Source organism: Orcinus orca, chromosome 9 (assembly GCF_937001465.1).
Source record: "Orcinus orca chromosome 9, mOrcOrc1.1, whole genome shotgun sequence".
Lineage (NCBI taxonomy): Eukaryota > Metazoa > Chordata > Mammalia > Artiodactyla > Delphinidae > Orcinus > Orcinus orca.
Window position 1 is genome coordinate 85,416,203 of NC_064567.1, and position 27,792 is coordinate 85,443,994.

At 41.6% G+C, this 27,792-nt stretch overlaps 2 protein-coding genes across 4 annotated transcripts in view; one reads left to right on the forward strand and one right to left on the reverse strand.

Annotated features, from left to right (window-relative positions):
- GSAP (gamma-secretase activating protein) overlaps nt 1-14,246 on the forward strand; it is an 89,868-nt gene extending 75,622 nt beyond the window's left edge. For 2 of the 3 annotated variants that reach the window (XM_004263392.4, XM_033439646.2), the window contains 7 exons: nt 2,292-2,362; nt 2,842-2,936; nt 7,714-7,833; nt 9,350-9,411; nt 10,959-11,060; nt 11,215-11,314; nt 11,715-14,246. In XM_004263392.4, the coding sequence (XP_004263440.1) occupies nt 2,292-2,362; nt 2,842-2,936; nt 7,714-7,833; nt 9,350-9,411; nt 10,959-11,060; nt 11,215-11,314; nt 11,715-11,806 (642 nt within the window). In that variant the 3' untranslated portion in view covers nt 11,807-14,246. The remainder of the gene's footprint in view (nt 1-2,291; nt 2,363-2,841; nt 2,937-7,713; nt 7,834-9,349; nt 9,412-10,958; nt 11,061-11,214; nt 11,315-11,714) is intronic. The other variant, XM_033439641.2, reaches the window with a different exon arrangement.
- A 131-nt stretch (nt 14,247-14,377) lies between these two features.
- The window catches only part of CCDC146 (coiled-coil domain containing 146), a gene marked incomplete at its 5' end in the record, with an annotated part of 32,616 nt that continues 19,201 nt past the window's right edge, over nt 14,378-27,792 (reverse strand). The window contains 7 exon segments of the mRNA XM_049714812.1: nt 14,378-14,696; nt 16,045-16,293; nt 19,487-19,624; nt 20,158-20,286; nt 24,332-24,560; nt 26,119-26,343; nt 27,582-27,746. Of these exon segments, the coding sequence (XP_049570769.1) occupies nt 14,493-14,696; nt 16,045-16,293; nt 19,487-19,624; nt 20,158-20,286; nt 24,332-24,560; nt 26,119-26,343; nt 27,582-27,746 (1,339 nt within the window).

Below are 27,792 nucleotides of genomic sequence, written 5' to 3' on the forward strand. Positions count from 1 at the left end.
GCCTGGAACAGTGACGAATTCAGCAGTGGTTGCCAAATGTTCATGTCATCTTGTCATCTTCCAGCTCCTTAGTAAACCATAGGTAGTGTTTTCTGTACGTGGAGGTTTCTGCAAACATGAGAGAGCTTGAACTTCAATTCTTACTTAGCTCCAACAGCCCAATTAGGTGAGATTCCAGCCCAGTTGTATAAATACTTACCACGTTCCAGAGTCTGCTGATGAGATTGGCATCCCATTTACCTGGTAGCCACTCATTGAAATTGTGTGATCCATGTGTAAATAGAAGTGATGCAGCTGGATTGAAATTTGAGGCTGTCTTGAGTCTTTCAAAACGCATATGGAGTTGAGGCCTCACCCTACTTAGAACCTGGAAATAATAAGATGGATAAAAATTTTTAAGTATTTAAATATACAGAAAGAGAAAGAACACTGCAACACTCCATTTCTCCAGGTTTGCATAGGACCAGTGTGTAAATGTGAACAAATATTTTTGCATTGAATTCTGGAAGATTAGTTAAATTTATTAGATATGGCCCTGATTTAATTTCATGTTTAACTTTTAAAGTTTTCTGCCTTACAGGGAACTATATTCAATAATGGAAAAGAATATTAAAAGAAGAGTGTCTGTATGTGTAGAACTGAGTCACTTTGCTGTACAGCAGAGATTGGCACAGCATAGTAAATCAACTCTACTTCAATTAAAACAAATTAAAAAAAATAAAAACAAACAAACGAAAAAGAAATACAGAAAGAAATCTTCTATTTTGGAAAACTGGGTAGTGGCAGAATGGCTCTGTGAATGGAGCGTGAGCTCTTGGATAGCACTTGCTTAATGAGTGTTTGTTGAATTAAAACAACTCCCCAAAATGCTCCCAAGTGCCACCCATTGATTTATTTCTATAGTAAAGTGCATGCATGGAAGTAACTCACTCAAATCCTTTGTTGGTCATATGGCCATAGAGACGGTTCATAGTTAATTAGTCGGAATAAAGTTGCGGAATATTTTTTTAAAAAAGTTTTCTGCCTTTATTGCAGTCATTAGTATCTGGTTTTAAATCATATATTTGAATTTCTGTGGTAAGGTTTGACTTTCAGAGTTTTAGTATAGGAGGAGAGGTTGGTATTTGCATATATTAATGTTTACAAGCAGGGCACTGAAACTTTCTTAAATAATAATTCTTTGCAGTTGAATGATACCAAGGGGCTCACTTTATGAATGTGTTACTGATCTTCCCCATGTTGATACTAACCTACTTTCTTTGTCCTTTCATAACACACAGTTATTTAACACATCACCAACCATCTTTCTTTCTGTTGACTTTAAATTTCATCTTCCAGAATGTTAAGGTTTTTCTTCAAGCATCATTCTTCCCTATAGTTAATCACATAAAAGAATCCCCATAACACTAGTTTGTGCTAACAGCTCCTTGAACCAATAGGACCAGAAATGGTAGAGATGAGGTCTCAGAAAACTCGTTGCCCCTGTCTTTCCAACTCAGCAGTCACTGACTGATGCCAAAGCTGCTCCCCCTGCCCAGCAGCAAACGGCTGAGTCTCCCAGTCCCCTCCCAGGAGAGTGGCTGGACAGCCTTTAGAAAATAAATCCGAGGAGGTTGCTGCAAAACCTGATTATATTGCTTATTTATTATCTTACCTGATTTCAGTCAAAGAGAAACTGAGAATCTATATCATTGAGAATAAATAGTGTCTGTCTGTGCTCATATGGAAACTCTTCCTAATTTTGGCCCCTGTCCTTTGCCTACATGTGCAATGCATGGATTTGTGGTCCTGATAACAGCTCCGCGGAGATTGCCCTGTTGCTGGCAAATGAGTAAAACGTAGAACCTGGACTTGGAACTAGTTGTGCTCCACAGCACATGCTCAGGACCCCCATTCTCTTCAGAACCGCCTTTCCTCTGTCAGCTGTCAGCTATGTCACCCTTGCCACATAACAGGCCTAGGGCGAACTCTGTTGCACTTGACCTTCACTGATGGATAAGGGCCTGTGATTGAGGGCCTGTGTTTGTGAGCGATGGGGCCGATGAGCGGTGGGGAAGCTCAGCTGGGGCACTGCCTGCAATGACAGAGGGTGCTCTGTTAGACGCGGCTGCACATTTTCAGTCTTTCCATTTTGGATTCCAGTGCTTGAGAATTGACCTCAGAAAGGCTGGTTCTGTGTCCGGGCACAGCCTGAATGCCAGCTGCCCGAACATGCCTGTCAGAGCTATGGAAGGATACCTTGTAGGGGAAAGGGTATGAACAGAGGTTAACAGACTGTCTTTACCCTCTAGCTGGATCTCATTTGCCAAATACTGGAAGCCAGTTGGAGGAAACATAATCTTCATCCCTGGGTTCTCCACTTGTACGCAAGTATTTCTTGCTCTATTTTATCATGGTGTACAAAGAGGTAAAACAACTCTGATTGCTGCCTGTTGTAGCAAAGCCTTTTTGAGACTTACCGGTTGAAAGTAACTCTCACCAGCCCCTTACACCATCCATCTTAGTTCTGAACTCAACATTTAAAGTTATGCCCCTGTTACTTCACCTGTCCTCTTTCCTTGGCATCTGGCTGATGAGGGGGGAAGGGGCACATGAGCTCAGTACTGCCAAGAAGGGGAATTTAAGTTAATGCAGTTTATCATTTCTGTGCCTACTGTCTGGTTAGATTGTAGGCATTAGGCCGCTGGTCGTCATCACATCTGTGAACCTTTCTCTGGGGCATAGCCTTTCACAATTAGCATGCATTCCACCAGGATGTGGCACTCAGAGCTACTGCTTACGTGCAAATGGGGTTTTGGAGATGAGCTGCTTGCCTGACATGCTGCTTTGTTCTTTGACCAGCAATAGGCGGGCGAGTGCTGCTGAATTTGCGGTCTTTCACATCATGACCAGGATTTTGGAAGCTACTAACAGTTTGTTTTTACCTCTGCCTCCTGGTAAGTCTTGGCTTTTTTGTTTTTTGTTGTAATAAACTTGTTCTTTCTTCTTCACGTAGTCTCTGGACTTCGGTGCATTATGAGTTTAAGAATAAGCCTCCTATGTCTGCGAGATTGTGTGTCTGGTGTCACTGTGACAGATGGGCCTGAGGTTGGCCTCTGCCGACCAGATCTCCTCTGATTATTAAACTATACAGTAGCTTGTCACCAATTTTAGGAGCCAAGGCTGGTCCCCATGCAACTTTCTGGTTCAAAAACCAGTGGAGCTGATTCAGGGAGATCTTTCTCTGATGTCTCCAGGCCTAGTTTATCTGATCAAGAAAGTTAACCCTCAGAAGGAAGTAGGTCTGGCTGGGTGTCAGAAATTGAGTTGATTCTGATATGTTCCTTGGAAGCTAAAAATTTCCCTTAGGATTTTGAAAAAGGACCAAATCAGGCTTCAAAACACCTTTGGCGCATGTGTCTGCAGTCATTCATTTAATTGGTCATTTCTTCATTCAGTCAACAAACATTTGTTGAGCAATTTCATGCCAGGTACTGGGCTAGAAATTAGAGCAATTCCAAAAATTAACAAAAGTCTAGTTGGGAAAATGTGCATATAAATCAATATTCATTGTAAGAAACAAGCTCCTGTTTGCTATAAACGACCTGCCTTATGCTTATTATGTGTTAAGTTCTGATGAGTTTTAAGCTTTATGATAGCTATCGCTATATAATATATACTAGCCAATTTTATTTAATTCATTCATATACATCTGTCCATCCATCCATCCATCATTAATTTGTTCCTTTGTTCATTCATTTTAAGGCAACATGTATATGGTCCCCATTTTGTGCTAGGTACTATTGTAAGTACTTTACATAAATTAGCACATTTAATTTTTATAATGATGCTAAGTGATAAGAGCTTAAATTGAACCATATTAAATTGTTAATATCCAACCAGTTTTTGACCAACAAAGACGGCACTTTCAAATGGTTCCACTTAATATTATTCCCACATTATAGATGGTGAAATTGAGGCACAGAAAAGTTAAGTAACTTGCCTACAGTCACATAGCTATTAGGCAACAGAGCCAGTGCTCAAATCCAGGGAGTCTGGCCCTAAAATCTATGCTTCTAGCTACTGTTCTGTGCTGCCTCTTGAATTTTATATTCCAGTTGAATTAGTTGATATTGAAACATTGGCTGTTTATGGGCCCAGAAAATCCCCACAGCACATCTCAACTTCTCTGCATTTGTGATATATCTGGTACAGTCTGGAATCTGTCACACTTTCTCTGTCCATATGCCTTATCTTATAAGATCTGCTTGTAGTGGAGGCACAAAAGGCGTTTCTTGTGACTTTGTAGGGATCTGAAAGTGACCACTCATGAGGAGAATGGATGGCTTTAAATGGCATATGAATTGTGAGGTGCCCTCTAGAAAGAGTGGAGAGATTTCATGAAAATTATATATGGCTTTCTAGCTTAAATTCTTAATTGTTTGTCATTAACACAAAAGACCTGGTAGAGAAATGGGTCGACAGTTTCAGATTTGTTCACCATGGATCTCCAAGCTCCTTTTATAAGTAAATGACACTGACTCACTGGGGACAATATTATATCTGGGAGATCATAAAAATCCACTTTCTACAGAACATTGCATTTCTACACAGGGATGGATAAGGAGGGAAAACACAGAACAATTTTACCCATAGTGATTGAAAATTATTATGAGTAAGAGCTTAATGGCTGGTGTCCATGGGTCAAGTAAGAGAGAGCAGTTTCTCTTTTTCCTTTTCTCAGAAATGTTTGTATCCCTAATATGAAGTGACACTGGATCATGTTGGGGGGTGGGGCACGTGTGTGTAAACGCAGGTATTTTTGTGTGTATGTATGTAAATGTGCTCGCTTTCCAGGCCCCATGGACTAGTGAGAACTGTTTGAGTTCCAAGTGTCAGAAACTTGTAACCGGAATTACTTAAAGAAAAAAGGGAATGAGGACCACAGAAGGGAAGTCATAGTTGAGAGCTGGAGCATTTACCACTTAAAAGGGACCTGTGTTCTCTTTGCTGCCTGGAGAAGGCCAGGAGCCCTGGAGGGTGAGGACTAGAGCTGGCTGGAAAAGGTCTCTCTTTCGGTACCAATGCCTACTTCTAGCCAGTTTGCTCTGTTGCTTAGAGCTGACATGCTGAGAGGAGGCAAGGAATGGGCTGTTGAATTTGGGACTGTGCCCTGGGAATGGAGGATAAACGGTCATCAGGGATCTTTAGGACATGGACACAGAGCTAGAGAGGAATTTTTTTTTTTTTTTTTTTGCGGTACGCGGGCCTCTCACTGTTGTGGCCTCTCCCATTGCGGAGCACAGGCTCCGGACGCGCAGGCTCAGTGGCCATGGCTCATGGGCCCAGCCGCTCTGCGTCATGTGGGATCTTCCCGGACCAGGGCACGAACCCATGTCCCCTGCATCGACAGGCGGACTCTCAACCACTGCGCCACCAGGGAAGCCCCTAGAGAGGAATTTTGAATGGAGAAAATCTGTAGGATCAATAACCTTCTATAAACTCTTCCTCAGAGATAATTTTATAACTTTTTTAATCTTGAGAAGACTGTCCAAATCCATTTGAAAAATCTCATGTTGTTAATTAGCTAGTAAAATCACTATTTTTTTTTGGAATCAGAGCAGTTAGTAGACTCATCCCATTGTCAGCCCATTAACATCTGCTTGAGGGCAGAGTCTGAACTTTATCTGACCCTCAATGTTGCCAGGACATGGGACTCAAGTCTCCCACTGCTCATGTTTCATATGCTCAGAGAGAGAAAGCTCCACGACGTCTCTGAATCCAAGTCCCAGCTCTCTTTGGCCATCATGTCTCTGTCATGTAAGCCTCTAAGGTCAGGCAACAAGTCTTCGTCATTCCCCATCCACATCCAATCAGTTTCCAAGCCAGTACACGTCGCCATGATCCTATGATCCCTTCCTTCCCTCTCACTCTCAGTGCCCTCATTCCCTCTTGGACACGTTCACGCAGTCACTTCCCAACAGATCTTTATTCCTCCGGTAGCAAGCTGTCACTCCGGTCCATTCTTTGCCTGTTGCCACATTAATATTCCACAAGTAAAACTCACATCCTCTAACAATCCTGCTCAAAAGCTTTCAGTGCCTCCCCAGAGTTGACTAAATAATCAATTCCTTGCTGTCATTCAGCATTCAACCCCGTGACACATATATTAAGAGCACCCTATACTTTTCCTTCATAGAACTGGTCATATTTAAAAAAATGAATATTTATTTTGTGATTACTTGATTGTCAGTCTCCCTATCAGACTGGAAGGTGGATGGGAGCAGCAGTCATGCTTGTTCTTCTCATCACTGCACACCCAGCTCCTTGCCTGGCATGCCGAAGGGGTTTTGTTGAATAGATTAACCTTTCCAGTCTCACCTTCCACCATTCCTCTTGCACGCCTGTTCCAACCCAGCTGGGTCATTTACTCTTTCCTAAATGTGCCCCGTGCTTTCTCACCTTTGGGCCTCTGTTCGGGTTGTTCCATTAACACCAGTTCTTGAGGCAGGATAACGTCATGGTTAAAAGGCTAGGCTAAAATCGCACAGTCTGCATTCAAATGTTAACTCAGCCACTTACTATTTCCCGGTTAGGTTTCTTAGCTCCTGTGAATCTTGGTTTCCCCATTTATAAAATGGGGATCAAGTAGTTCCCACCTCATGGTGTCATATGAGGATCAAGTGAGCCTGTGCGTAAATGAAAGGCCTCAGTACCTGTCTGGTGTTGGTCACGTTGTTACACCACGTGCCAGGCTCTGCACAGACCTAGCTGTAGCTCTCAAAGCAGCCCTGCAGGAAAGGTACTGGTGATTCCACTTTAGGGATGAAGAAACAGAGGCTGGAAAGGCTTAATTACCTACGTCTAGTAAGCGGCACAGCATGATTCCGGCCTCTGTCTACTCAGGTCAAACCTGACTTCTGCTGCTTTTCCAGCCTGTATGTTCTCTCACGTCATTTCCACTCTCAGGAATGGCATTAACCCTTCAAAGTGCCTCTCACGTGCCATCTTTTCCAAGAGGGCTTTTCTGATTCTCTCCCGGTCTGATGTTGTTTGTTTGTGTCGGTTAGTGTGAATAGTGGACTTAGAGCTCTAGCTCTGTGAGAGTTTGGGTAGCCCTGCCCGTGAGACTTAGACTTAGCCCTGCCCAAGGGCTTGAGAGTGCCTTTCTACTGAATTCCTAGAGATTTGCTATCTGGCAATATCATTTTAGTTCTTCTTTTATATGATTTAGTCCAAGTAGACCCCAAAAGCCTTTCTCTAGGGCATACCCAGAGATTAGTCATCTAAACTAATCAGTCCCCTTCTGGTCCAAATATTTTCTCCTGCAGCAAAATGGTCCCTGTCCATCAGGCTTTAGCCTGGGCATGTGGAGTTTGAAGCTCTACTGTTAATTTTTCTATTTTGCGATTTTACCATAGAATTACAAACCTTTTAAACTGTAAAACCATCTTCATTCAGCAGACCTTGCACTGTTTTTCTCTTTTTGCCTAGGAAGGCATGCAAGGTGGAGGGAATACGTGCTTATTGGGAACTTACTATATACCCAGCACAATACTTAGTTGTGATAATACAGAAGGAAGGAACCTTGGACCTTGTCTTCAAGGAGCATTTATTTGACTCTAGCTGCCAAGTGGTGAGCTGAGTGCTTTATTGCCATCACCAGAGTCATTCCCTCTGGGAGGCCAGAGATGATGGCTGACCGTGTCTACCGTCCCGGGTCTCTCATCCTAGGTTTTCACACTCTGCACACGATCCTTGGTGTCCATTGTCTGCCTTTGCATAACCTGCTGCATTACATTGATAACGGAGTGTTGCTTCTCACAGAAACAGCTGTCACAAGGCTCATGAAAGGTAAGGGGCTCTGAGTTTGCCTTGTTCCAGCCCCAGCACCACCGGGCTGCCTTTGTGGGTGTGCGACCTGTGGTCACACGGGGCCCTGCTGCACTCAGAAGGGGCCCGTGCAGGGTTTAATGTTCTGTATTCAATCTTGACATTCTTAATAGTTGAAGAGGGGCTCCTCGTTTTCGTTTTGCGTGGGTTCCACAATTACGCAGCTGGGCCTGCTGAGTACGGTTCATTTCCCGTAACCATCCTTTGGACCACCGTGCCTTTGCCCTTTAAGAGACCCCAAAGGGCTTCTCAATCCGTACACAACTATTAGACTCCTTTTCTGTACATGAGGGCACTTGAGAATAGGAGACTGAAGGCTTATTTCTCAAGAAAAATGTCATGCAATGGCTTACTTTCAGCTGATTAACTCCGTCCTCTCAAAGTTAGACTTGAAATGCAAGGAAAAGTAATGAGAGGTGTAGTGCCTGTGGGAATTTGAACTTGAAATAAGGTCTGTAGTGTAATGACTCTTGGTTAAATTATTCAACTGTGGTATTTTATAGATGAGTTTTGTTAATATATATTGAAGTATTTGCCATTCCTCAAGGTGCTGCATGTTTTAAGTCAGTCAGAAGAATTGCTCTGTGACTGGCAGCCTGTTACAGAATGCTGTTCCCTGATATAGAGCAGCAGCTTCATTAAGAAATCCCTTTTTAGTCATGTACCACAGTGTTCATTGCAGCTCTATTTACAATAGCCGGGGCATGGAAACAACCAAGGTGTCCATCAACAGATGAATGGACAAAGAAGATGTGGCACATATACACAGTGGAATATTACTCGGTCATAAAAAGAAACGAAATTGAGTTATTTGTAGTGAGGTGGATGGACCTAGAGTCTGTCATACAGAGTGAAGTAAGTCAGAAAGAGAATAACAAATACCATATGCTAGCACATATATATGGAATCTAAAAAAAAAAAAATGGTTCTGAAGAACCTACGGGCAGGACGGGAATAAAGACACAGACCTACTAGAGAATGGACTTGAGGACACAGGGAGGGGGAAGGGTAAGCTGGGACGAAGTGAGAGAGTGGGATGAACATATACTCACTACCAAATGTCAAATACGTAGCTAGTGGGAAGCAGCCGCATAGCACAGGGAGATCAGCTCCGTGCTTTGTGACCACCTAGAGGGGTGGGATAGGGAGGGTGGGAGGGAGATGCAAGAGGGAGGGGATATGGGGATATATGTATACGTATAGCTGATTCACTTTGTTATAAAGCAGAAACTAACACACCATTGTAAAGCAATTATACTCCAATAAAGATGTTAAAAAAATCCCTTTTTTATTCAGAGAGACACAAACTAATATTTTCATAGTGTTGTTAGACTTGGCTTGAAAAACAAGGTTGGGACATGCATTACCAGGATGAAGCTCTGAAGTATTAGCTTGCTCAGGTATTAAAATGGAGATTACTGGGCTTTTTCTTTTTGTTTTGTTTTATTTTGTTTGCCAATTTCTGACTTTCTTGTAGATCTGGACAATACAGAGAAAAATGAAAAAGTAAAGTTCAGCATCATTGTGCGGCTTCCTCCGGTAATCCTGAAGTATATTCTATTTTCTAAGCCTTGGCATGTACCCCTCCTTCAGTTTCTTCTTGCAGGAAGAGCAGTTACTGGCTTTGGGCCGAAGTCAGTTGAATTGTCTCACCCTTCGGCCCTTTCCAAGAAATCCCGTCCATCCCTACCTGTCTGTCCGCTGCTCCCACTGGGCCTGCCGAGTGCTTGCTCCCCTGGCTGTGCGTGTGCTGCTTCGGCACAGGCCCACCTAGAACGTTTAGCCGTTTTCTCCTCTGAGGAAACCACAGTAATATGTACGTCTGTGAGTCTGAGGGGAGGCAGAGGGGAAACATGTGCTTTTGGCATTTAAACTGATAAGAAATTGAAATACAGGTGAGGTCAGAAGGTTCTGGAGCTGCGTTTCCTCTTACTGTTGTTTGCACTACGGCAGGAAAACATTCCTGGTTGAAGGAAAAATGAGAAACATGAGGGAGAGGGTTATACAGGCACTCCTTGTTTTTGTGGGGTATTGTAGCTCTCTGAATCAGAAATGCTGTGAAATTCAGACATTCCACGGCAAGGTCTTCAGAGCCTCTGACTCTGCGGACTTCCCGGCCGTGAGAGCCTTGGCCAGCTCTGTGCCATTTACATACGTTGAGCACTTATGTCTCTGGCACGATCCTCCCACAAAGGGATGTCTGATGCCTTCCTGGACCTAATCGCCTTGCTTTATAACACCTTCTCGCCCTCACAGGCTTACTGAGGCAGAGGCAAGAATAGAAAACAAAGCATATTTTCCATGGCTAGATCTCTCTGGGGAATATCTCTGAACATTTAGTTTGGTCTCTAAATTTGATTTTTTTTTTTTTTTTTTGCCTTATACCCTTAGGGAATTAAAATTTTCTGGGCGAGACACTGGCAGAGTACATGCCTATAACCTTTAGCTTCATATCAAAATATCACGTAGGGTTGGCATGCAGATACTCAGTTTTGAAGAGTAACAGATGAACTCCATTTCAGAAAAAGAGTTTGGCAGCCTCACTACACAAAATGCTTTCCTCAGAGTTGCATTTAAGGGAGTATTTATTCAAAATTCAGAAGCATACCTCATAGGAAATGGCCTTTCTCCGAGGTCATTAACCATAAAGAGTCTGTCTGTTAGACTCAGTAGCTGGAATACATTTTAAAAAATTATGAATTGATATAAAATAAATTTACTTAATGCTGTGAGCTATATTCTCCTCTCTGTATTTTTCCATCTTTTTATTTTTATTATTGACTTAAATTTTTTAGTGTGGAAGGTACAGAGGTTTCCTATACACCCCCTTCCTCCACATACACACAGTCTCCCCTATTATCAGCATCCCCCAGCAGAATGGGTCCATCCGTTACAGTGGATGAACCTACACTGCACATCACAATCACCAAAGTCCATAGTTAGCATTAGGGTTCACTCTCGGTGTCGTTCATTCTGTGAGTTTGGACAAATATATAAGGAGATATATCTAACACTGTAGTATCATACAGAGTATTTTCACTGCCCTAAAAATCCTCCTCTACATATTTTTCAATTTGCAAAAATAGCTTACAGGTCAGAAGATCTGTCGACTTTGGGATCATCCTGTGAGTTCTAACATTATTTCCCGGAACCATGTAAAGCAACTGCTTCAGAACTATAACAAACAGGTGAGTCTGTGTGGAGCAGAGGCCCCGCTAAATGATTTTGGAACCTCTTTGCCCATTTTAACATAAGCATATGGACAGCAGTTGTAGTTCTCACCACTTTAAGTTTGTGCTTGTTGTGGAGAATCAGCTGATACCACAGCCGTTTCCCTTTTAGCCCCGGAGTTCTATGATGGACAAGTCATCATTCAGTGTAGAATTTCTGCCTCTGAACTACTTCATTGAAATACTGACAGATATTGAGTCCTCCAATCCAGGTAAGTCACTCCTCTGCTCTCAGGATTTTCCTGTTTTTCCCCTGACACATCAGTCAGTCTCTATGTGCTTCTGTGTACCTTTTTCTTGCCAAAATATCCCCTAATTATAAGTAGGATCTTCTTGCAATAGGTTTTAATTAGCAATACACAATTTACTACCTAAATTACCAAAGGAATAACCACCTTTCAGGTTTTAAAAGGAATTAAGAGGTTAAAAACCCATTTGGTTGGTGTGAATGGCCTTTCTTGGTGCTGAGGTTTAATAAATTTTAACAACACATTCTCAGAATAATGTGTTTTACTAAAATATAAAATAATTATGATTTCAGTGAAGTATGGGAACAATATTATAAATGTTCTATGGCTTCATAGTAACTCTTCTCTCTCTCTTTCCTTTCAGCTCTGTATGCTTTTGAAGGACGTGACAACGTGGACGCAAAATTCGTGGAGGAAGCAGCTCTGAAACACACCACGATGCTTTTAGGCTTATAAAAGGGAAAATGCAGTTATATCAGCTTCCAGTATTTTTCTCTTGCTCGTTAGCTCTACTTCCGTTGAGAATTCTTTAGCAATATTTTAAACTGGTAACCAAAATCAGAATACATTGTTGAGCCATCTGAATTTCAGTTTAGTACTTTGTTCAGACAGAACTAGACAGTCAAGTGTAGAGAAATGGCAGCCAGTCCAAGGGGGCATGAAGTGGCCTAAGTGATGCTCTTCCTAGTGGCTGATCTTCCTAGCGCTCTCATAGGCCAAAAGCTAGTTTCTATTATACTCTGAAATAAAATATACTTTAAAAATGTAGGAACAGTGCTTAGAAAATCAAAAATTGGCTGTGTCACTGAAAATAGCATATGACAAGCAGAAAAATTACAAGTTGTAGAAAAATTCTATTTTGGAAATTAGATACTTTTAAAAAAACTGAATTTGGACTAAGTCGAATCTGCTAATTCTAGTAGGGAATAATTTGCAAAATACAATAATTTATACATACATAGAGTAGGATTTGTCTTCGTGAATGTTCAGATGGAACTGTATTTAATATTATAAAGTTATTTTTATATTTATAAAAGTTTGATTTAGTAATATGTTGTCATTTAAAAAAAACACTGAAAGTTTTAGCCTAACTCCTTTGTTCTTTGAACATAGCCTTTTATTCCCACCAAGAATCATGACTCCATGAACATGTTCCCCCAAAGACCCACATGACACCTAACGAGTTCTCCCACTTTTCTTTTTTTTTCCCCTCTCTCTTCTACAGTGACGTTCTGACCATAAATACAGTTGACTCCTGGGGTAAGCCCAAAACCCTTTGCTTTCTTCTCTTCACACCGTTTCCCTCATTGAACTTGTGAAATTTTAAAGATTACAGATATCACTAGCCAGTATAATAATTCAGCTTTTCTAAAATCATCATTCTAAAAATTATCCTCTCCTCCAGAATTTCCCATTTAGGTCAAATATTTCATGGTCACTGAAGCTCAGAGTCTTGGAGCCATATCAGCAAGGCGGTGCTGGTTTTTCCTCTTGATAAGGTCATTATTTTTCATCACCCTACGCTTTCCTCTTCACACCCGGGTTGTTTCTGCTGCTTTCTGAAGTCTCATTCATCTGATGCATATTAGAGATAAACACTACTTTGATCCTGCCACCCCTCTGCTCATAATCCTTCAGTGGCTTGCCATTTATTACAGGATAAAATCCAAACTCTTTGACATTCAAGATCTCCCAAATTCTGGCCTTATACACTTCCCCAATACGAACGTCCTGTTCCAACCAGCCTCGCTCACTGGGCCTTGAACAGAACTTTTGTCTTCTTACTTCCAAGTCTTGCTCAGGCGATTTCCCCCTCCTGGAATCCCCTCCACTTACTAAAATCTTATTTATGCTTCAGGGCCAGATAAAAAGTTCCATCTGACTGTGATCCCTGGCCATTCCAGTGCACAGTGGCATGTCACCCTCTGGACCAGTAGCACACGTTGTAATATTTAAGCATCCAAACCTTTGTAATTTTTAAAAATTATTTTTCCTTCCTATCTATTTAAACTTCCTGTGTGTTTATTTTTTGAATCCCTAATTACTGATCCTACAACACAGCAACTGCGTGTAAGTTTGTAGTATTTCTTTGCATTAAGCACACAGCTTACACAGCGTTACTTGTTACAGGCTCTCTCAAGGATTTGCTTTTTAATGACTTCACAAAGCAGTCAGGTTAGATTCAGGACTCCTAGACGGAGAATGAGATTCAATTTCCCTCCATTCTGTCTGGGTGGGGGCTTGGAACAGAATTTGTTTGATTTAGCAAAATAAATGAATGTGATATTTCTCACTCCCAGAGTCGTGAAATGAAATTCATAACTGATAACAATATGAAATAACAATAGTTTGAGCATGTTAATGAATGTAAAATCACTGGTTTCAAATCTACTTTTATATTTTTATGTGAGAAAGTAAACAGAATTAGCAAAATATACTTGGGTGAAATACAATAATATTAGAGTAATGAAATCAGTGGAACTCGCCTCATTTTCTCTTTCACATGCAAAATTATAAATATCTTCATTGAAATTTTGAAAAATCTGGTATCAGAACGAAGTAATCACAAGTGTATTTGCATATAACATGGTGGAAAATCTAGATTTATAAGAAAGATAAATTAGGGCATAATTGTTTTTGCCCAAAAGGATTCTTTATTTGTAAAAAGAATCACTATAACATCACTTTAAAAAAGACAAGCTTCCCTACTGCTTTTCACTCAGTTTAGATTTACTGACATCAACTTGCAATGCAACTATTTATTTAACAAAGTGAGTTACGCCCCTGCAGTACTTGGGCTATTTTCCTTTTCAGCCATTCTTTCTTTTTCTTAAAAGTGGGTACATTGAACAGGATCTGCTTTTCTTTCTTTAATAAACAAAGACCACTCTGCCAATTTCTGTACTTCGCTGAAAAGGTATTTATTTTTATTGCATTTTTGTAGCACCCAGTCTACTATATATTTCTGAAATGTAATCAAGAGATAAAGTGAAAAAGAAAGAAATTGGTGAGTGTGATAGGAAGGAAGCATATGTTGTGGATACTCTGTAATTTAGAGCTGTTACGCTGACGTTTTCCAGCTGTGGATGTGAAGAAGCCTGGTTGAAGCTCCTCCTTGAGAAGCCTGGGTTGGTTCACATGTTCAGATTTCAATTGGCTTTATAACAGGTTTCTTTATGTGCCTCATATTGGCCCCAGGTTCACTGGGCTTAAAAGGAGCCAAAGCGCCGTACGGTTTTGGCAGAGGAAGAGTGGACTCTGCCTCTGGGATGTAGGCATTTGGACGCTGATCCGCAGTTGTGTAAACACCACTGGGCAGCTGGCGATTTTCTGCTTCCAAGAACTCCTGCAAAGAATGATTTATCCTTTTCAGTTTTTGAAAACTCAGGTAAAGTCGCTTCGTCCTCAGGGCCCATCAGACACAGCTGGGTCTGAGCAGCCTTCGGCTATGCTTGCTGGCCGATATTCCCCAAAGGGACAAGAGGGTGTGAGGGTGCGTCACCAAACACGCACACCTGCACACACATTTCGTCTCATTGGAATGACCCATGTTGCTCAAGCATCACTGTACTCCTGGGGTTTAGGGTTTACCATAAACTGGTTGGTGGGACCTAAATTTGGTACATTCCAAACAGTATCTTTCATTAAACACTAATTATTTCCATGTTTGTGACAAAGGCAGGATAATCTGTTTCCTTTGGTAGGTCACTGGTGAGCAAATGGTACAAAGGAGGAGATAAGGAGTAAAGTAGAACCAGTGGAGAGAAGTGGTCAGCAGCTTGCTTTGAGCCTCAAGATTCTGCCTGTGTTTCTGGAAAACAGAGGAGTCTCTTATAGCATTAAAAAGAATTTGAAAAAATGGAGACAGGTAAATGACAGCTGGGACACCACAGGTAAAGTCTGAATGCCCTCAAGAATATAATCCCAGGTAGCATACGAATGACAGATCAGACCCTGTTTTCAGGAATTCATAGTATGTGTTTGGAATGCGCCTTTTTCTTGGGTTAGGGAGGGAATGGTGATCTTCTGGGGATGTCTGCTCTGTAGTCTGAGAGTGAGTTATAGGCCCCCAGGATGTAGTCTCCTCAGAAAGAGATGCCTAATTCCACTCTAAGATTATTGAAAGGTCATGGGAGTAGGAATAAGAACTGAGCCCCCAGTGTGTAGGTGGTCAGTGACAGACTTAGGTCTTTGGTGGGAGAAGGGTGGTACTGAAGCCTAATCGTAGCTTCTGCACCAGGTGCAGAGTCTGCAGAAGCCTGTGACAACCATAATACGCTTGAGGCCTCACAGTATGCTGTGGTGGCCACAGCAGATACATTGAAGAGTAAGGTATGGTCTGAGCCAGGGTGCAAAGACAGAGATTAGAGACCTAGGATAAAACCAGTGCCAGCCTGGTCATTGCTATGCCAGTGGGAGGTCCTGGTCTTCACCATGCCAGCCCAGGATAGAACACTGTGGGGTGGGACTTGATGCCCGCCCAGTGTTCTCCAGGGAATATTCTGACCCTTTGGACTGTTGTACTTTGCTTGCCTACATAATATCTTAAAAAAGCAAAACTTATTTCTAATGACTTGCTGGGCCTATGTGTGTGGTAGAGTAGAACATTTTCATATATTTTGGGAGGATTGACAACCCCTGCAGCAGCCCTTCCCGGCACATTTTACAAATGCAACGTAGAAGCCATAGCTTACCCGAGACTTTTCAGCCATGGCCAAGGCATACATTTCTTCATCTCGAAGTACTTTCAACCATTCTCTCTCAATCTCTTTATTGAGGGGCAGACCCTTTTCCATCCTGGAGTTGCAAGTGAGGATGAAGTCTTCTTTCTCCTTGACTTCCTTTTGGAGTTCAATGGTCATAGCTTGTTTCATGGACAGCTCAGCAACAAGAGCCATCATTTTTTCAGTAGCATCTTTGATCTTTTTCTGGTAGCCATTCATCTAGAATTAAAAAGCCCAAGGCTTAGCCTATGTATACATTCCATGAAGACTTGAAGAAAATGGCAGGCTTCTGGCTGTCTCTGAAGGTGGGCATTCTTGCCTGAAGGACGGAAAGTTTAAGTGGGAATTCACAGAGAATAAGAACTGGAGGAGACCTCAGAGATTCAGCCCAACACCCTGGCTGTGAAATAGGACAAGGAGGAGGGAGAAGAAAGAGATCTGTTCATCTAGTTACTGGATTTCCAGGTGGGTAGTATTGAGGGGAATAGTTTAGTGTCTCTCTTTTTAAGAGGTGATAAGGACAAAGGAAGGGTATTCTTGATGTCTAAGTTCTGGCCTAATTTTGCCATGTTATTAGTTTGCCACTTAAGCAGGGGGGAAAGTCTGGTAGAACAGAATTGTATTAGTTATTAATACACTTGCTTAAGTAAGGTAATCAGCATCCGTGATGATTTTTAATGGAAACTGTCACACTTCAGTGTGTGTGTATTATTGATCGTAATTCCCAGGATGCATCATTATGAGGTCATAGGCAAGCATGAGCTGAACTGGACAGTCTGGCCAGTAATTTGAAAAGAAATGTTCCTAGTTGTGTATGTGTGCTTACCTTTTCATATAAGCTATTTATTATCAAAGAATTAAAAGATAAGACTAGGTGGGAAAATTGATTTTAAAAGACAGAAAAGAAGTAAAAGTGGAATTGGTGGTTCCTGTAAGCTTTCTGGCCCACAGCACGGCCTTTCAGTGTGGCCGAAGGCTGGTGAGGCAGTAAGAGGTGACTCCCGCCACCCGCCAACACTCAGTGTCACATTACCCTGTCTTATTACTTCTTCATATCCTTTCACTACTGACATTATAATATAAATGTATTTGGTTATTTGGTTATAGCCTATCATCCTACAAGAACGTACTCTTCATGGGGACAAGGACTGTTTGTTTTATTCATGAGGTTCCCACTGCTTAGAATATAGGAGACAAAATTAAAATTGAATGTTTGTCGAATGAAGGAATGAATCAATTCTTAGTCTCTTTTAATTGTTCATTCCTTTGAACCAAGGTAAATTGAGACACGAATATGAGCGTCCAAAAACTACACCCTACCTCAAAGTACTGTCTTCTCTTAATAGAGTATATACTGGTCTGTGTGTACATTTGCTTACAGAAACGTTGCTGCTGGTGATCTACGTGCCTCTGAAAATATAATGACCAATTATTATGTGAAAACTTTGTCTCTTTAAGGGAATAGGGAATATAAATTTCTATAACTTCTATACTGCATTAGTTTTCAGGAAGCATAATTTGAATAAAAATGACAGGCATTCAAAACTTCAGTGATGAGTCATTATCTCTCTTTTAAATTTTATTAACTAGTCATTGCACACTTGAGTGTGTGTATAACTAACCAACCTCCCTTCTCCATAAATGAAAAAAAAAAAAAAAGGATGGTATTATTCTGGGTTCTCTGAGTCTTTGCTGAGATTTCCCATTTTCTGTTCATTTGGGAAACTTGTAAGAGGAGCCATAAGCTCTCTAAGATAGATGAGAGATGAGATGTGCAACCTTGTTGAACACCCGCAAGGGCCAGCCCACTTCTGCTCGACTATGTGATGCTTGCCACCTCTTTAGGTGATATCACACCCATTTCACAGATCAGGAAACTGAGTTTTAAGACCATTTATGTATCTTTCTCAACGTCACTTGGTAGTGTTGGTAAGTCACAGATCTGGGATCTGAATGTCTTTCTGTCTTCCAGCTCTGCCTACTCTGAGGAGATTATTTTAAATGGAGGAGGAAGAAAGCCAGGTAGAGAGCATGGAATGTGGGGAACGGAAAGGGAGATGAATCATGAGGACAGGACTCAGTAATGCTGGAAACTTCTTGGTCATGTGGATTGTGCCGGCAGCTCCCAGTTGTGTTTCTCTGGCTTAACAGTTGACTTCTGGAGGGACTCTGCCATCAGCTTTGACAAGCAGGCCTCAGCAAAAACCAGCTTCCCCCAAAGAAAGGCAAATTCATTTTGCAAAATAAAGGAAGGCAACATTTAAAGAAACTTCAGACATGCTAATTCAGGCAACGTTCATGAGCCTAAAGAAGTCTTAACATTTCTTATTTTGTGAGGGAAATTGAGATTTGCACAAGTGCTGTTGGCCTCATCAGTCTATTAGTGGAAGTGTAAAGCCAAATAAAAATGGCCAAGAAGCCTTGAGATTTGCAGTAGTTTAGTGTGCCAGAACTGTTTCTAAAACGGGACTGTTAACTTATTCAACGAACGTTTTTCTAAAGTTTAGCACATGCGAGGCATTGGGGAAACTAAGAATAAGGAACAGTCACTGCCCCCAGGAGCCCACAGTGGGTGACACCATCATTCATGGCGTCTTCTGAACTGTCTCCCCACACTACATGGTGTGGACAATGTGTCCCTTTCCCTTTTGCACTCAGCAGCTCCAGTGACTGTTGCTGACTGACTAAAAACCCTGGACTGTCACAGAGGGATGCTGCAAGGGGCTGGGGGCGCCAAGCAGGCAGCAGACCGTCTGATGCCTGATGGTGCAAAGTCCTGCTGCGTCCGAATCACCAGCCTCCCTCCTGCTGGCTGCTCCTCTTGCTATAGCTTCTAGCAGTCCCTGCCTGACCCTGTAGCTTTGGATCAGAAGCCCTGGTATTTTAAGCTTATGGAATTAGGAAGCCCCACGTTACTGGCCTTTCCTCACTAGTGAGGCTTGGGTGGGGGCTCCACCCCAGGGAGTTGTGTGACTGCTGTTCTCTTTAATGGTCCCCTTCCATTGCTGCCTTCTGGCTACTTCTGGATTCAGGTAGCTCCCATGCAGACCGCTGGATAAATGAGGCCCTCCCTTCACAAGGAACTAGAAAGCACTTAACATGTCTCATGAAATAGGAAGATAATGACTGTCATATTTGAGTAGGTACCCTATTAAGTGAAACTTGTATACTGTCATTGAAAGGTTTAGGATTTCCCACTATAATGAGAATTCATTCAGGGCACAAGACTGAAACTTATCTTGGACAATTCTCCAAGAGTCATCTTTACATTTTAAATTTTAATTCTTTGTCTTTATCTATTCATAAAGGCTAATCTCTCTGGGGCTTCCCCCAATAAATGAAGCAGTCTGTGGAAAATGGAAGGTGATAGAGGAGGAAGGACAGAAGAGAGGAGGCGGGGACTTGGGCAGACCTTCTTGGCTAAGAGCAGTGTGTCCTGCTTGCAGGCCTGCGTTTTGCTGCAGAGCCTGTCCGTGAGCCGGGAGACCTGTTCATAGATGAAATCTTTCTCCAGCAACTTCTCCTCCTTCTTGGCCAGCCGTAGTTCCAGCTACGGTCGAAAAGAATTTCAATAGGAAAAAAAAGTCATGCAAGTCAAAATCTTTCCTAATTAGAGCACTATTTTCCCCCCTTAATGAAGGGAGACTTCACTAATGAACATTAATGACTCAATGAACTGGACAAAGTCAAGACTTCCCCTCACCCCCTGACCCCCGCCCCCGAGAGCTGTGGCACTTCTTCCTCCCCATGGCAAAGAATGGCCCTCTCAGCTCCGTCTAGCTTCCACGTTGCCATTCCTCTGATATGCTCCCATCAGGAAGACAAATTAATCCATTCACGATGCCAGAATTGCTCCTATGGGCCGTGAGACAGAGATGGGCATTTTGAAAGCACTCAGGTTTTAACTTTTTTGGCAAGCATCTAAAGTCAAGCTTAGGTTTCGTTACTAGATTGCAATGAAAGGACTATATTAGTGACTAGAATAATGAGGGATGAATCCTCATAACATGAAACTGTACCACAGATATCTGTGACACTGATCAACAGGGGCTAATAGATGCTATTTTAAGAAAGGACATTTACCGCATCCATTTTTTTGATCATTTCTTCTTTGGTCATATCTTTCCCTGGAAGGAAGCGTGTTCTGTTCTCACCCTCAGGATTTATAAACTGTTTCTCCAGGTCTTTTATTCTGTCTGTACACTGTGAAAACTATTAAACAAGAAAGAAACAGTAACTTTGCTCAGTAAATCTTAAAGTCACATAGCCCAAGGTCTTTAGGGTCTTTCCAGGCAAAGGTGGAAGGGAATTCTTAACACCCCATCAGCTGGGACTTGTGGTTAAGCAATGTTTCTACTCACGTGTGGTACAGAGAGGAAGATGCCTGTTAACTGACTCTGCAAAGCAAGGCAGTGACTTCTGGGTCATCAAAAAAAAGCTGACTTTACAACCAGTCCTTTTATTGCTTCCCATTTTGTGTTATACTCCCGGGATGCTGTGTGGTTGCAGAGCTCCGACTATACAGACTTGACCTCTTTATTGCATGTTGTTACAGGGGCCAAGGCAGACAGCACAGCATACAGGGTACACAACATACTAGACTCCAGTTTAAAACCCTTTGCTGGCAATAGGCTTAATGGCTTCCCAAAGAAAAGTAAAATTCTTAATTACTAGGTCAACACAGTGTACAGTCTGTGAGGAATAGCCCGAACTATTTGTATCTTTTTTGGTAAACACCCAATGTAATGTGTTATATATTCAACTATATTTGTTGACTCAGTGAGACTTTGGAGGTGGATGAAGAAATACAGAAATTCTCAAGCAGGAGTGGCAGCCGCACTTAGCTGTTTTGTAGGGAGGGATGTGGAACACAGTGAAAACCAAGCCATCACCTTTAGCTTTTCTACTGAAAGTCTGTATAATCGCACGCAAATCATTTATCTTCTCTAAACCTTAGTTTCCTCAACTATCAAATGGGAAAATAAGTCCCAAACTCATGGGATTGATCCATTAAAGGAGATAATATATTTAGAGTACTTCAAATTTTTAAACTTATTCTCCTCCTCCCGACAAAAAGAATTTCAAATGGTGACGTGAATATTGTTTTTCTTCCTGTCTCTCCACACTTAATTGCCCTTAATAGGGAGTTAATAATGTATCCATGTATGTGTATTTGTTGTATTTGTTATTAACAACATTTAATGTCTCCTTTTGTTAATTAGGAAATTAGATAAGAAAAAATATATGGTGCTTGCTTATCAAAGTGGCACCTTGATTGATCTTATTTCCCCATGGGCCCTTGAGGAAAAACCGTATCCTTTTTCGATATAAAATAGTGCTCTTGTGTCCGAAAACAGTTCACATGACTTCCAGGAGCCCTAAAAACAGGCTATTATTACAAGTAAAATATTGCAGGAAAATGTGACTTATGATAATCCTTGGACGATTAAAAACTTTCAAGCAACCAAAAAAAAGCAAACCTTAAGAGAATTCTGAAAGTGATACAAAAAAGGGGAAGATTGAAAAAAACCACACAAAACACTGTAGCTATAACAAATAACAGGATATGACGGAGATCTGGCACTACACGGCAAGGTACAAAAACAGCTTGCTTGAAGCTTGAAATTTCACACGGTGTCCTTCAAAGGGCCCATGTGATTAGTGCTGAGTATACAATTAAATAATTAGGTGCAGTCTGAAGACTAATGCGAAACTTTCTATTCCACTGTTCTTAAGCTTAGAACTAACTCTGGTAGAACACGGAGCTGATGATAACACACAGTCCCTATGCTTCAATTCATATGCAGTCAGAATGATAAATGCTCACACCGGGCAGGGTGTACTATCATTGAATGCATAGTATTTTCCTCTTGGGTAAACTGAATTCATATTTTATACCGGATTACTGGTTTTATATAATAAATGCTAAGTATATATATATATTTTAAGAAGAACCAATTTTATCTATTTTAATCTATTGAATAGAAGTATTAATTTGCAATTAACACAAGTAAAATGCTTCCATAGTACAGAGTGAATTTTTTCTGTTGTGGATCTTACTGGATTTAAAGTCCTTTTGTTCTGCTGGGCATGTTGATCATGTAGCATGGGCGAAGATGGCCTTGAAAGTGTGTTCTGGGAAAGACCTGGAGAGAGCCGAATTGTTCTGTAAAACGGAGTGAGACAAGTGTGGGGCGCCTGGGGCGCAACATGGACAGTAAGGCTGTGGAGGGGAGATGGGGGGTGAAAGATGGAAAGGCAAGCCAGTGAAATGGAACTAGGCTAGGGTGTTGCATGGGGTAGTACACCTGGGGGACTGTTCCCAGTGGTGGCGTGGGAAGGCATACTTGTCTGATACTTCATTTGAAGTTCTTTGCATTTCTTGAATGTACCCCCTCACACTGGTGCCCCAATTCTTCAATAAAGTCAGTTCACAGACACAGGCCTGGCATGAATGGTCTTGTGTAGGTGTAGGCGGAAGTTGGAACCAGTCCCGAGTCTGCACTGAAGTGGCACAGAAGTGGCCCAGGCACTGTGTGTCAGGATGATGAGCGGATCCCCCAAAGGAACCACTAATTGGAAGCAGGAGTCAGAGCTGCAGGAATCCTGGGGAGGCTTTGTGGGAGACCTGGGGGAGGCCTGGGGGATGTTCCAGCCAGTCCATCTAATTCAGGGCTACACTTGTTGAAGAAGTGAATGGGAGAACATATGGCTAAAGAAACAAACACTGGAATCAAAACCTTACCATATTTGTTCAAAATGAAAGATCCTATCGTCTGTATAGCATATTACACGTTGAAACGCCATAAAATATGAAAGTAGAACCATCATTCAGTTCCATAAAGTCCTGTGAATCCCATGACATGATTAAATTAAAAAAAAATGACCCCAAACTGTGTCTATAGCATGAGCTAATGAAAACCATTTACTTGTAAACCTAGAAAACGACCTAGAAACGGTCCAGATTTCTGATAATTTTAATAGTGATTATATGTTGGGGATAGAATTTTTTTCTTTAAATTTTTTGTATTTTTTTCAAAACTTCATTAACAGAGTATGTCTTAATTTTATAATCAGAAAAAAATCTGAAAGCAAACCTGACATTTTATTATTATTTTTAAATTTTTTGGCCACACCCCATGGCATGTGGGATCTTAGTTCCCGGACCAGGGATGGAACCCACACCCCTGCATTGAAAGGTGGAGTCTTAACAGCTGGACCACCAGGGAAGTCCCTAAACCCGACATTTTAGAAAACATGTTATAGGTTAAAATGTATTCCAGCTACACTGAGTCAATGGATAAAAGTTTAGGCCACGAATTGTTTAGTTTAATTTTTTCTTCTGTTTTCATTAAGAAAAAAGTATAATTATTACATGTGAAGAAAATGGCTTTATATTTATGGTTTTATTTATTTACTTGCTGTTTTATGTTTAAATTTTATGACTTTATTCCACTTTTAAAAAGGCCATGTCAGAGGCCAAGTTATTAAATTACAGGGAAACTACAGGGGTTAATAAGGAGTCTAATTATATGCGATTACCCATTAATAAGAAACAACAATCTTGGTTCTAGAATTTCAAAGAGAATCAAAAATAAGAGAGCTAGGGCTTCCCTGGTGGCGCAGTGGTTGAGAGTCCGCCTGCCGATGTAGGGGACACGGGTTCGTGCCCCGGTCCGGGAAGATCCCACGTGCCGCGGAGCGGCTGGGCCCGTGAGCCATGGCCGCTGAGCCTGCGCGTCTGGAGCCTGTGCTCCGCAACGGGAGAGGCCACAACAGTGAGAGGCCCGCGTACCGCAAAAACAAACAAACAAAAAAAGAGAGCTAGATGGTCTGCAGGATCTTTCCAGCAAGCATCAAAAACATAATTATGAATAAAAATAAAAACAAACCAAAAAAACCCCAATTATGCTGGCCGTAGTGAAAGCCTGGCTTACTGAAGTTTTGAGCTCTGAAGCAGTTGAGTTAGAGCTGAGATTTGGGAAGGTCTAAATTCCAAGAAAGGCAGAAAGTGCTTCATGGGGGATAAAAAGATAATCTGTAGCTCAGATGCCTGAAGCACAGATTCTACCCTGGAGCAGTGTTCAAAGGCATTTTTAAACAGGACATTTAACTCAAGAGTTCTTGTAGGTACCAGGAGTAGCATGGCTTGATTTACATGTAAGAACTTATATGACCTACAAAGCAACAAAGGAGAAAAAAAAAAGAAGACAGCAGCAGATGTTCCCAGGACGTGTGTCGTCAACACTTTTCCCACCTGAATCTGGAGCACTGCTAGATCAGCATCCAGAGCCCTCTTGGCTGGCAGCAATTTCCGGGTCACGTGAATCTGTCTTTGCTTCTCCGCAATCTTCACTTTCAGGAATCGGATCTTCTCTTCCAGGACGTGTATTTCAATTTCTCCATGTAGCTTCATCTTCTCTTGGATATTTATTTTTTCATAAAAAATGCACACTTCCTCTTCCCGCTCTATCAGCTGAACACCACTATGGTCAGATTGAGAGGCAGAGGCTAAGAGGATGTTGAGGCCACCGTTTTACTAGTCACTGTGGTTCTCTCTGGATTTGGGTGCAAAATACACATCAACACTGCGTGATTCCAGGAGACAATAGATATTCACTGTTGGCTTTCTAGTTAAACTCCACATTTTGAATTTTTCTGGGCATGGGAGAGAGAGGGTTGTGTAGAATCTGGACTCTGAGCTGACCATGTCGTTGGCCGGCCACAGTATCTCTGCAAGTCCCAGTGGTCCTCCTGGGGTGGAAAAGAATGTCACTCCCCACGCATGAACGATGTGATCCCAGGGTCTGATTTTCTGCAGACCCTTTTCACGGGCCAGACCTGCCAACCGAGGGCTGGCCAGAAGTACCCAGGCAGGGGGCCAGGGAATGCGTTTCTGGCAGCTATTCTGTTCTATCTAACTTGCCAGGACCATTAGGCTCTTTTAAAGTTAAATATTTCTGATGTACATTTCCCCATAAACAGGCAAATCCCCATGATTATAGCCCTTTGTAATCATGCCAGAGGAAAGACCCCTCCTTGTGAGGAGACTGTGGGGAAGAAACAAAGTAAGAATTTTCTAATTCCAGCCCCAGAACTGACCAGGGCCTGGGAGCACACTGTCTAAATGCTTTGGTTTGTGCCAGGAGCCAAATAAGAGGACTTTCTTTTATTTCCCCAGAGAGAACACCTGCCAGCCCTTTGAAAAAGTGGTGTTCGTCACACCCTGAAGTTCTTCCCCCACACCGTGCGTATCCATTATCCCCAAGTGCATCTTTAATTGCTTCTATCTCTTTCCCTGTCTCTCCTCCCTCAAAACATGTGTGCCCAGGGGTGTATGTGGCTAATCTTAGCTCTGTATTTTGTTTCATTTGCCATTCACTGGCTCATCTCATGAGCTGCTTTATTCTCTTGACAACAGAAGCCAGGTGTGATGCGTTACCACCTTTTAGAACTTTCAGGGCCCAGCACTTAACACAGAACACAGCCTTACACAGAACAGCACACAATCAAGGTTTGAGGAAAAAAAATCTAATACCTGATGTAATTACTACAGGGCTCTACAATCTCATGCACCAGATTTCTCAGAACACAAGCAACTTGGGAAAACTGTTAAGTAGTAATCAATTAATAATATTATTATAGCTGGGAGAAATAATGCTACTCTTGCTGAGAAAATGAACTGGGTGAATGGCTTAATGAATAAACCTGTCGCCCAAGTGAATACAAGATCCAAAGACTTATTTATGTCAATTATACTGAAATAATTTGATGGTATCCTGATCCTGAGTGGTAGCCTGGTAAAGGACTTTGATCCTTAAGCGAGCAACTTGCCGAACCCTACTCTTGGCTGTCTTTCTTACGAGGACAGAGTTTCTTATTTTCAGGGAAAGCACACAGCCCCCTCCCCGCCCTGCAAAGGCTGATGAAACCTGAGTGTCAAATGTCCCTCACTATCCCCTGTCAAGTCTAGAGAAAAATGTGCAACATTTCTAAATCGGATCTCTGGGTGCTTTGCTCTCCCATTAGGTTCCTGGTTTTTACCTTTCATTTCGACGCTGAACGGCTTTTTCGTATTTTTTGCGAAGCTGCGCCATCTCCTTTTCAATCACTGTGATCATGTTGTCAAGTCTGTCAGTGTTATTTAACTGGGCTTCCTTCTTCTCTTTCATTTCCTGAAGTTTTGCTACCATTTTGCACACATCGTTTTGCATGCTTTCTCTGATGGTAATGTTGTTGGCATGCTTCAGCATAGAATTTTGTAGCTTTCTTTAAAAATAATGGGAAAATGGGTACGAATATAATTTCCTTTAGTTTCTTTAAAAACAATAAAGACTTCTGAAACACAAGCAGTATCAAGGTAGCTCTTGATTTAGTGTGTCCCTTGAAATGACAATAGTAGTAACGATATTCATCACATGATACTCTTCAGGAACTTCTGTAATTTCCCAGGTCTCCGATTTGCCCTTATCTGGATTAGGACAGCTTTCCTTTGTGCCCCAAGTGTCTGCTGCCCCGATTTATCAAAGCAAGAGACTTAAGTGATTCATTTAGTGCTCTGTCATCCCCAGGAGACTCTGCTATCTTGAGGGTGGAGGCGGTTATATCTGACAATGTCCACTGGACCTAAGGTAGTGCCTGACTCAATATAGCATCACAATAAATGCTGAATGAATGCATGGCCTCTATAAATGATATTTTACTTTCATGTAGGATGAGAAACTGATTAGGATGTTAGATTTGCCTTTTCATACCAATCCCCTCACACCTCTACTCCCACCCAACCCCCCTCCACTACCCCACACACAAGAGCCCGTTTTGTAATATCTTTATAAAAGGAAACTGGGCAATAGTGGCCACCAGAAAAAGTTCAGGTTGTATAGACTCTGTGGATCAGGGACTAAATACAGGTGAAAGATTCTACCAGATCTTGGCACACGGTAAATAATAAAGTTTAAAAAAACAACCATTGGATTAATTCATTTAATAACAAAAAGTCCTATATAAAGGACTATTTCTATGGGTAAAAAAAATGAGCCCAGAGAGCTAGCATAGCTTACCCAAGATCACACAGCTAATGAGTGGCAGGGCTGGGGTTTGGGTCTAGAAAGCCCCTTCTCTTAACCACCCCGCCATACTGCCTCACATAAGCTCATTAGGTGCTTCACACCTACAATCATGGGATGCTGGTTTATGAACATTTGAGTGTCTTCTAACATTAAATGCAAACTGTCAAATTTGTGCTTTTATTTGTAGATGAGTAAATGAAAATGAAGTGAGCATAGTTACAGAGTATAGTTTTCCATCCACTTAAATATGGCTCCCAAACAGAAGCATAAGGAATCACATTCAGATGCTTGTCAGCTGTAAAGTGGGGTTTGTGAGCAAGGGCTTTTCTAAGTTTTGTAAAAGACTTATTTTCTATTTCATCATCCCCCAGGGTATTTTATCACTTAATGACTCCGAAGAGAAACCTTTGAAAGGACAGTAGTTATTAGAACACTTACCTGTCTTGAGTAACTGCACTATTTCTTAAAATTTCCAGTTCATTTAATGACATTTTATGCCTTTCTTTTATTTCATTGACTTTCTGGTGAGCTTTGTGAAGTAGGTTAATAAATTTGTTTCTTTCATTTCGAATAGTGTCATACAGTTTAGCAAACTCTCTGAGTCTGTGAAAATACAAGTGTTTTTGAAATTTGTGAAATAAATAGGTTT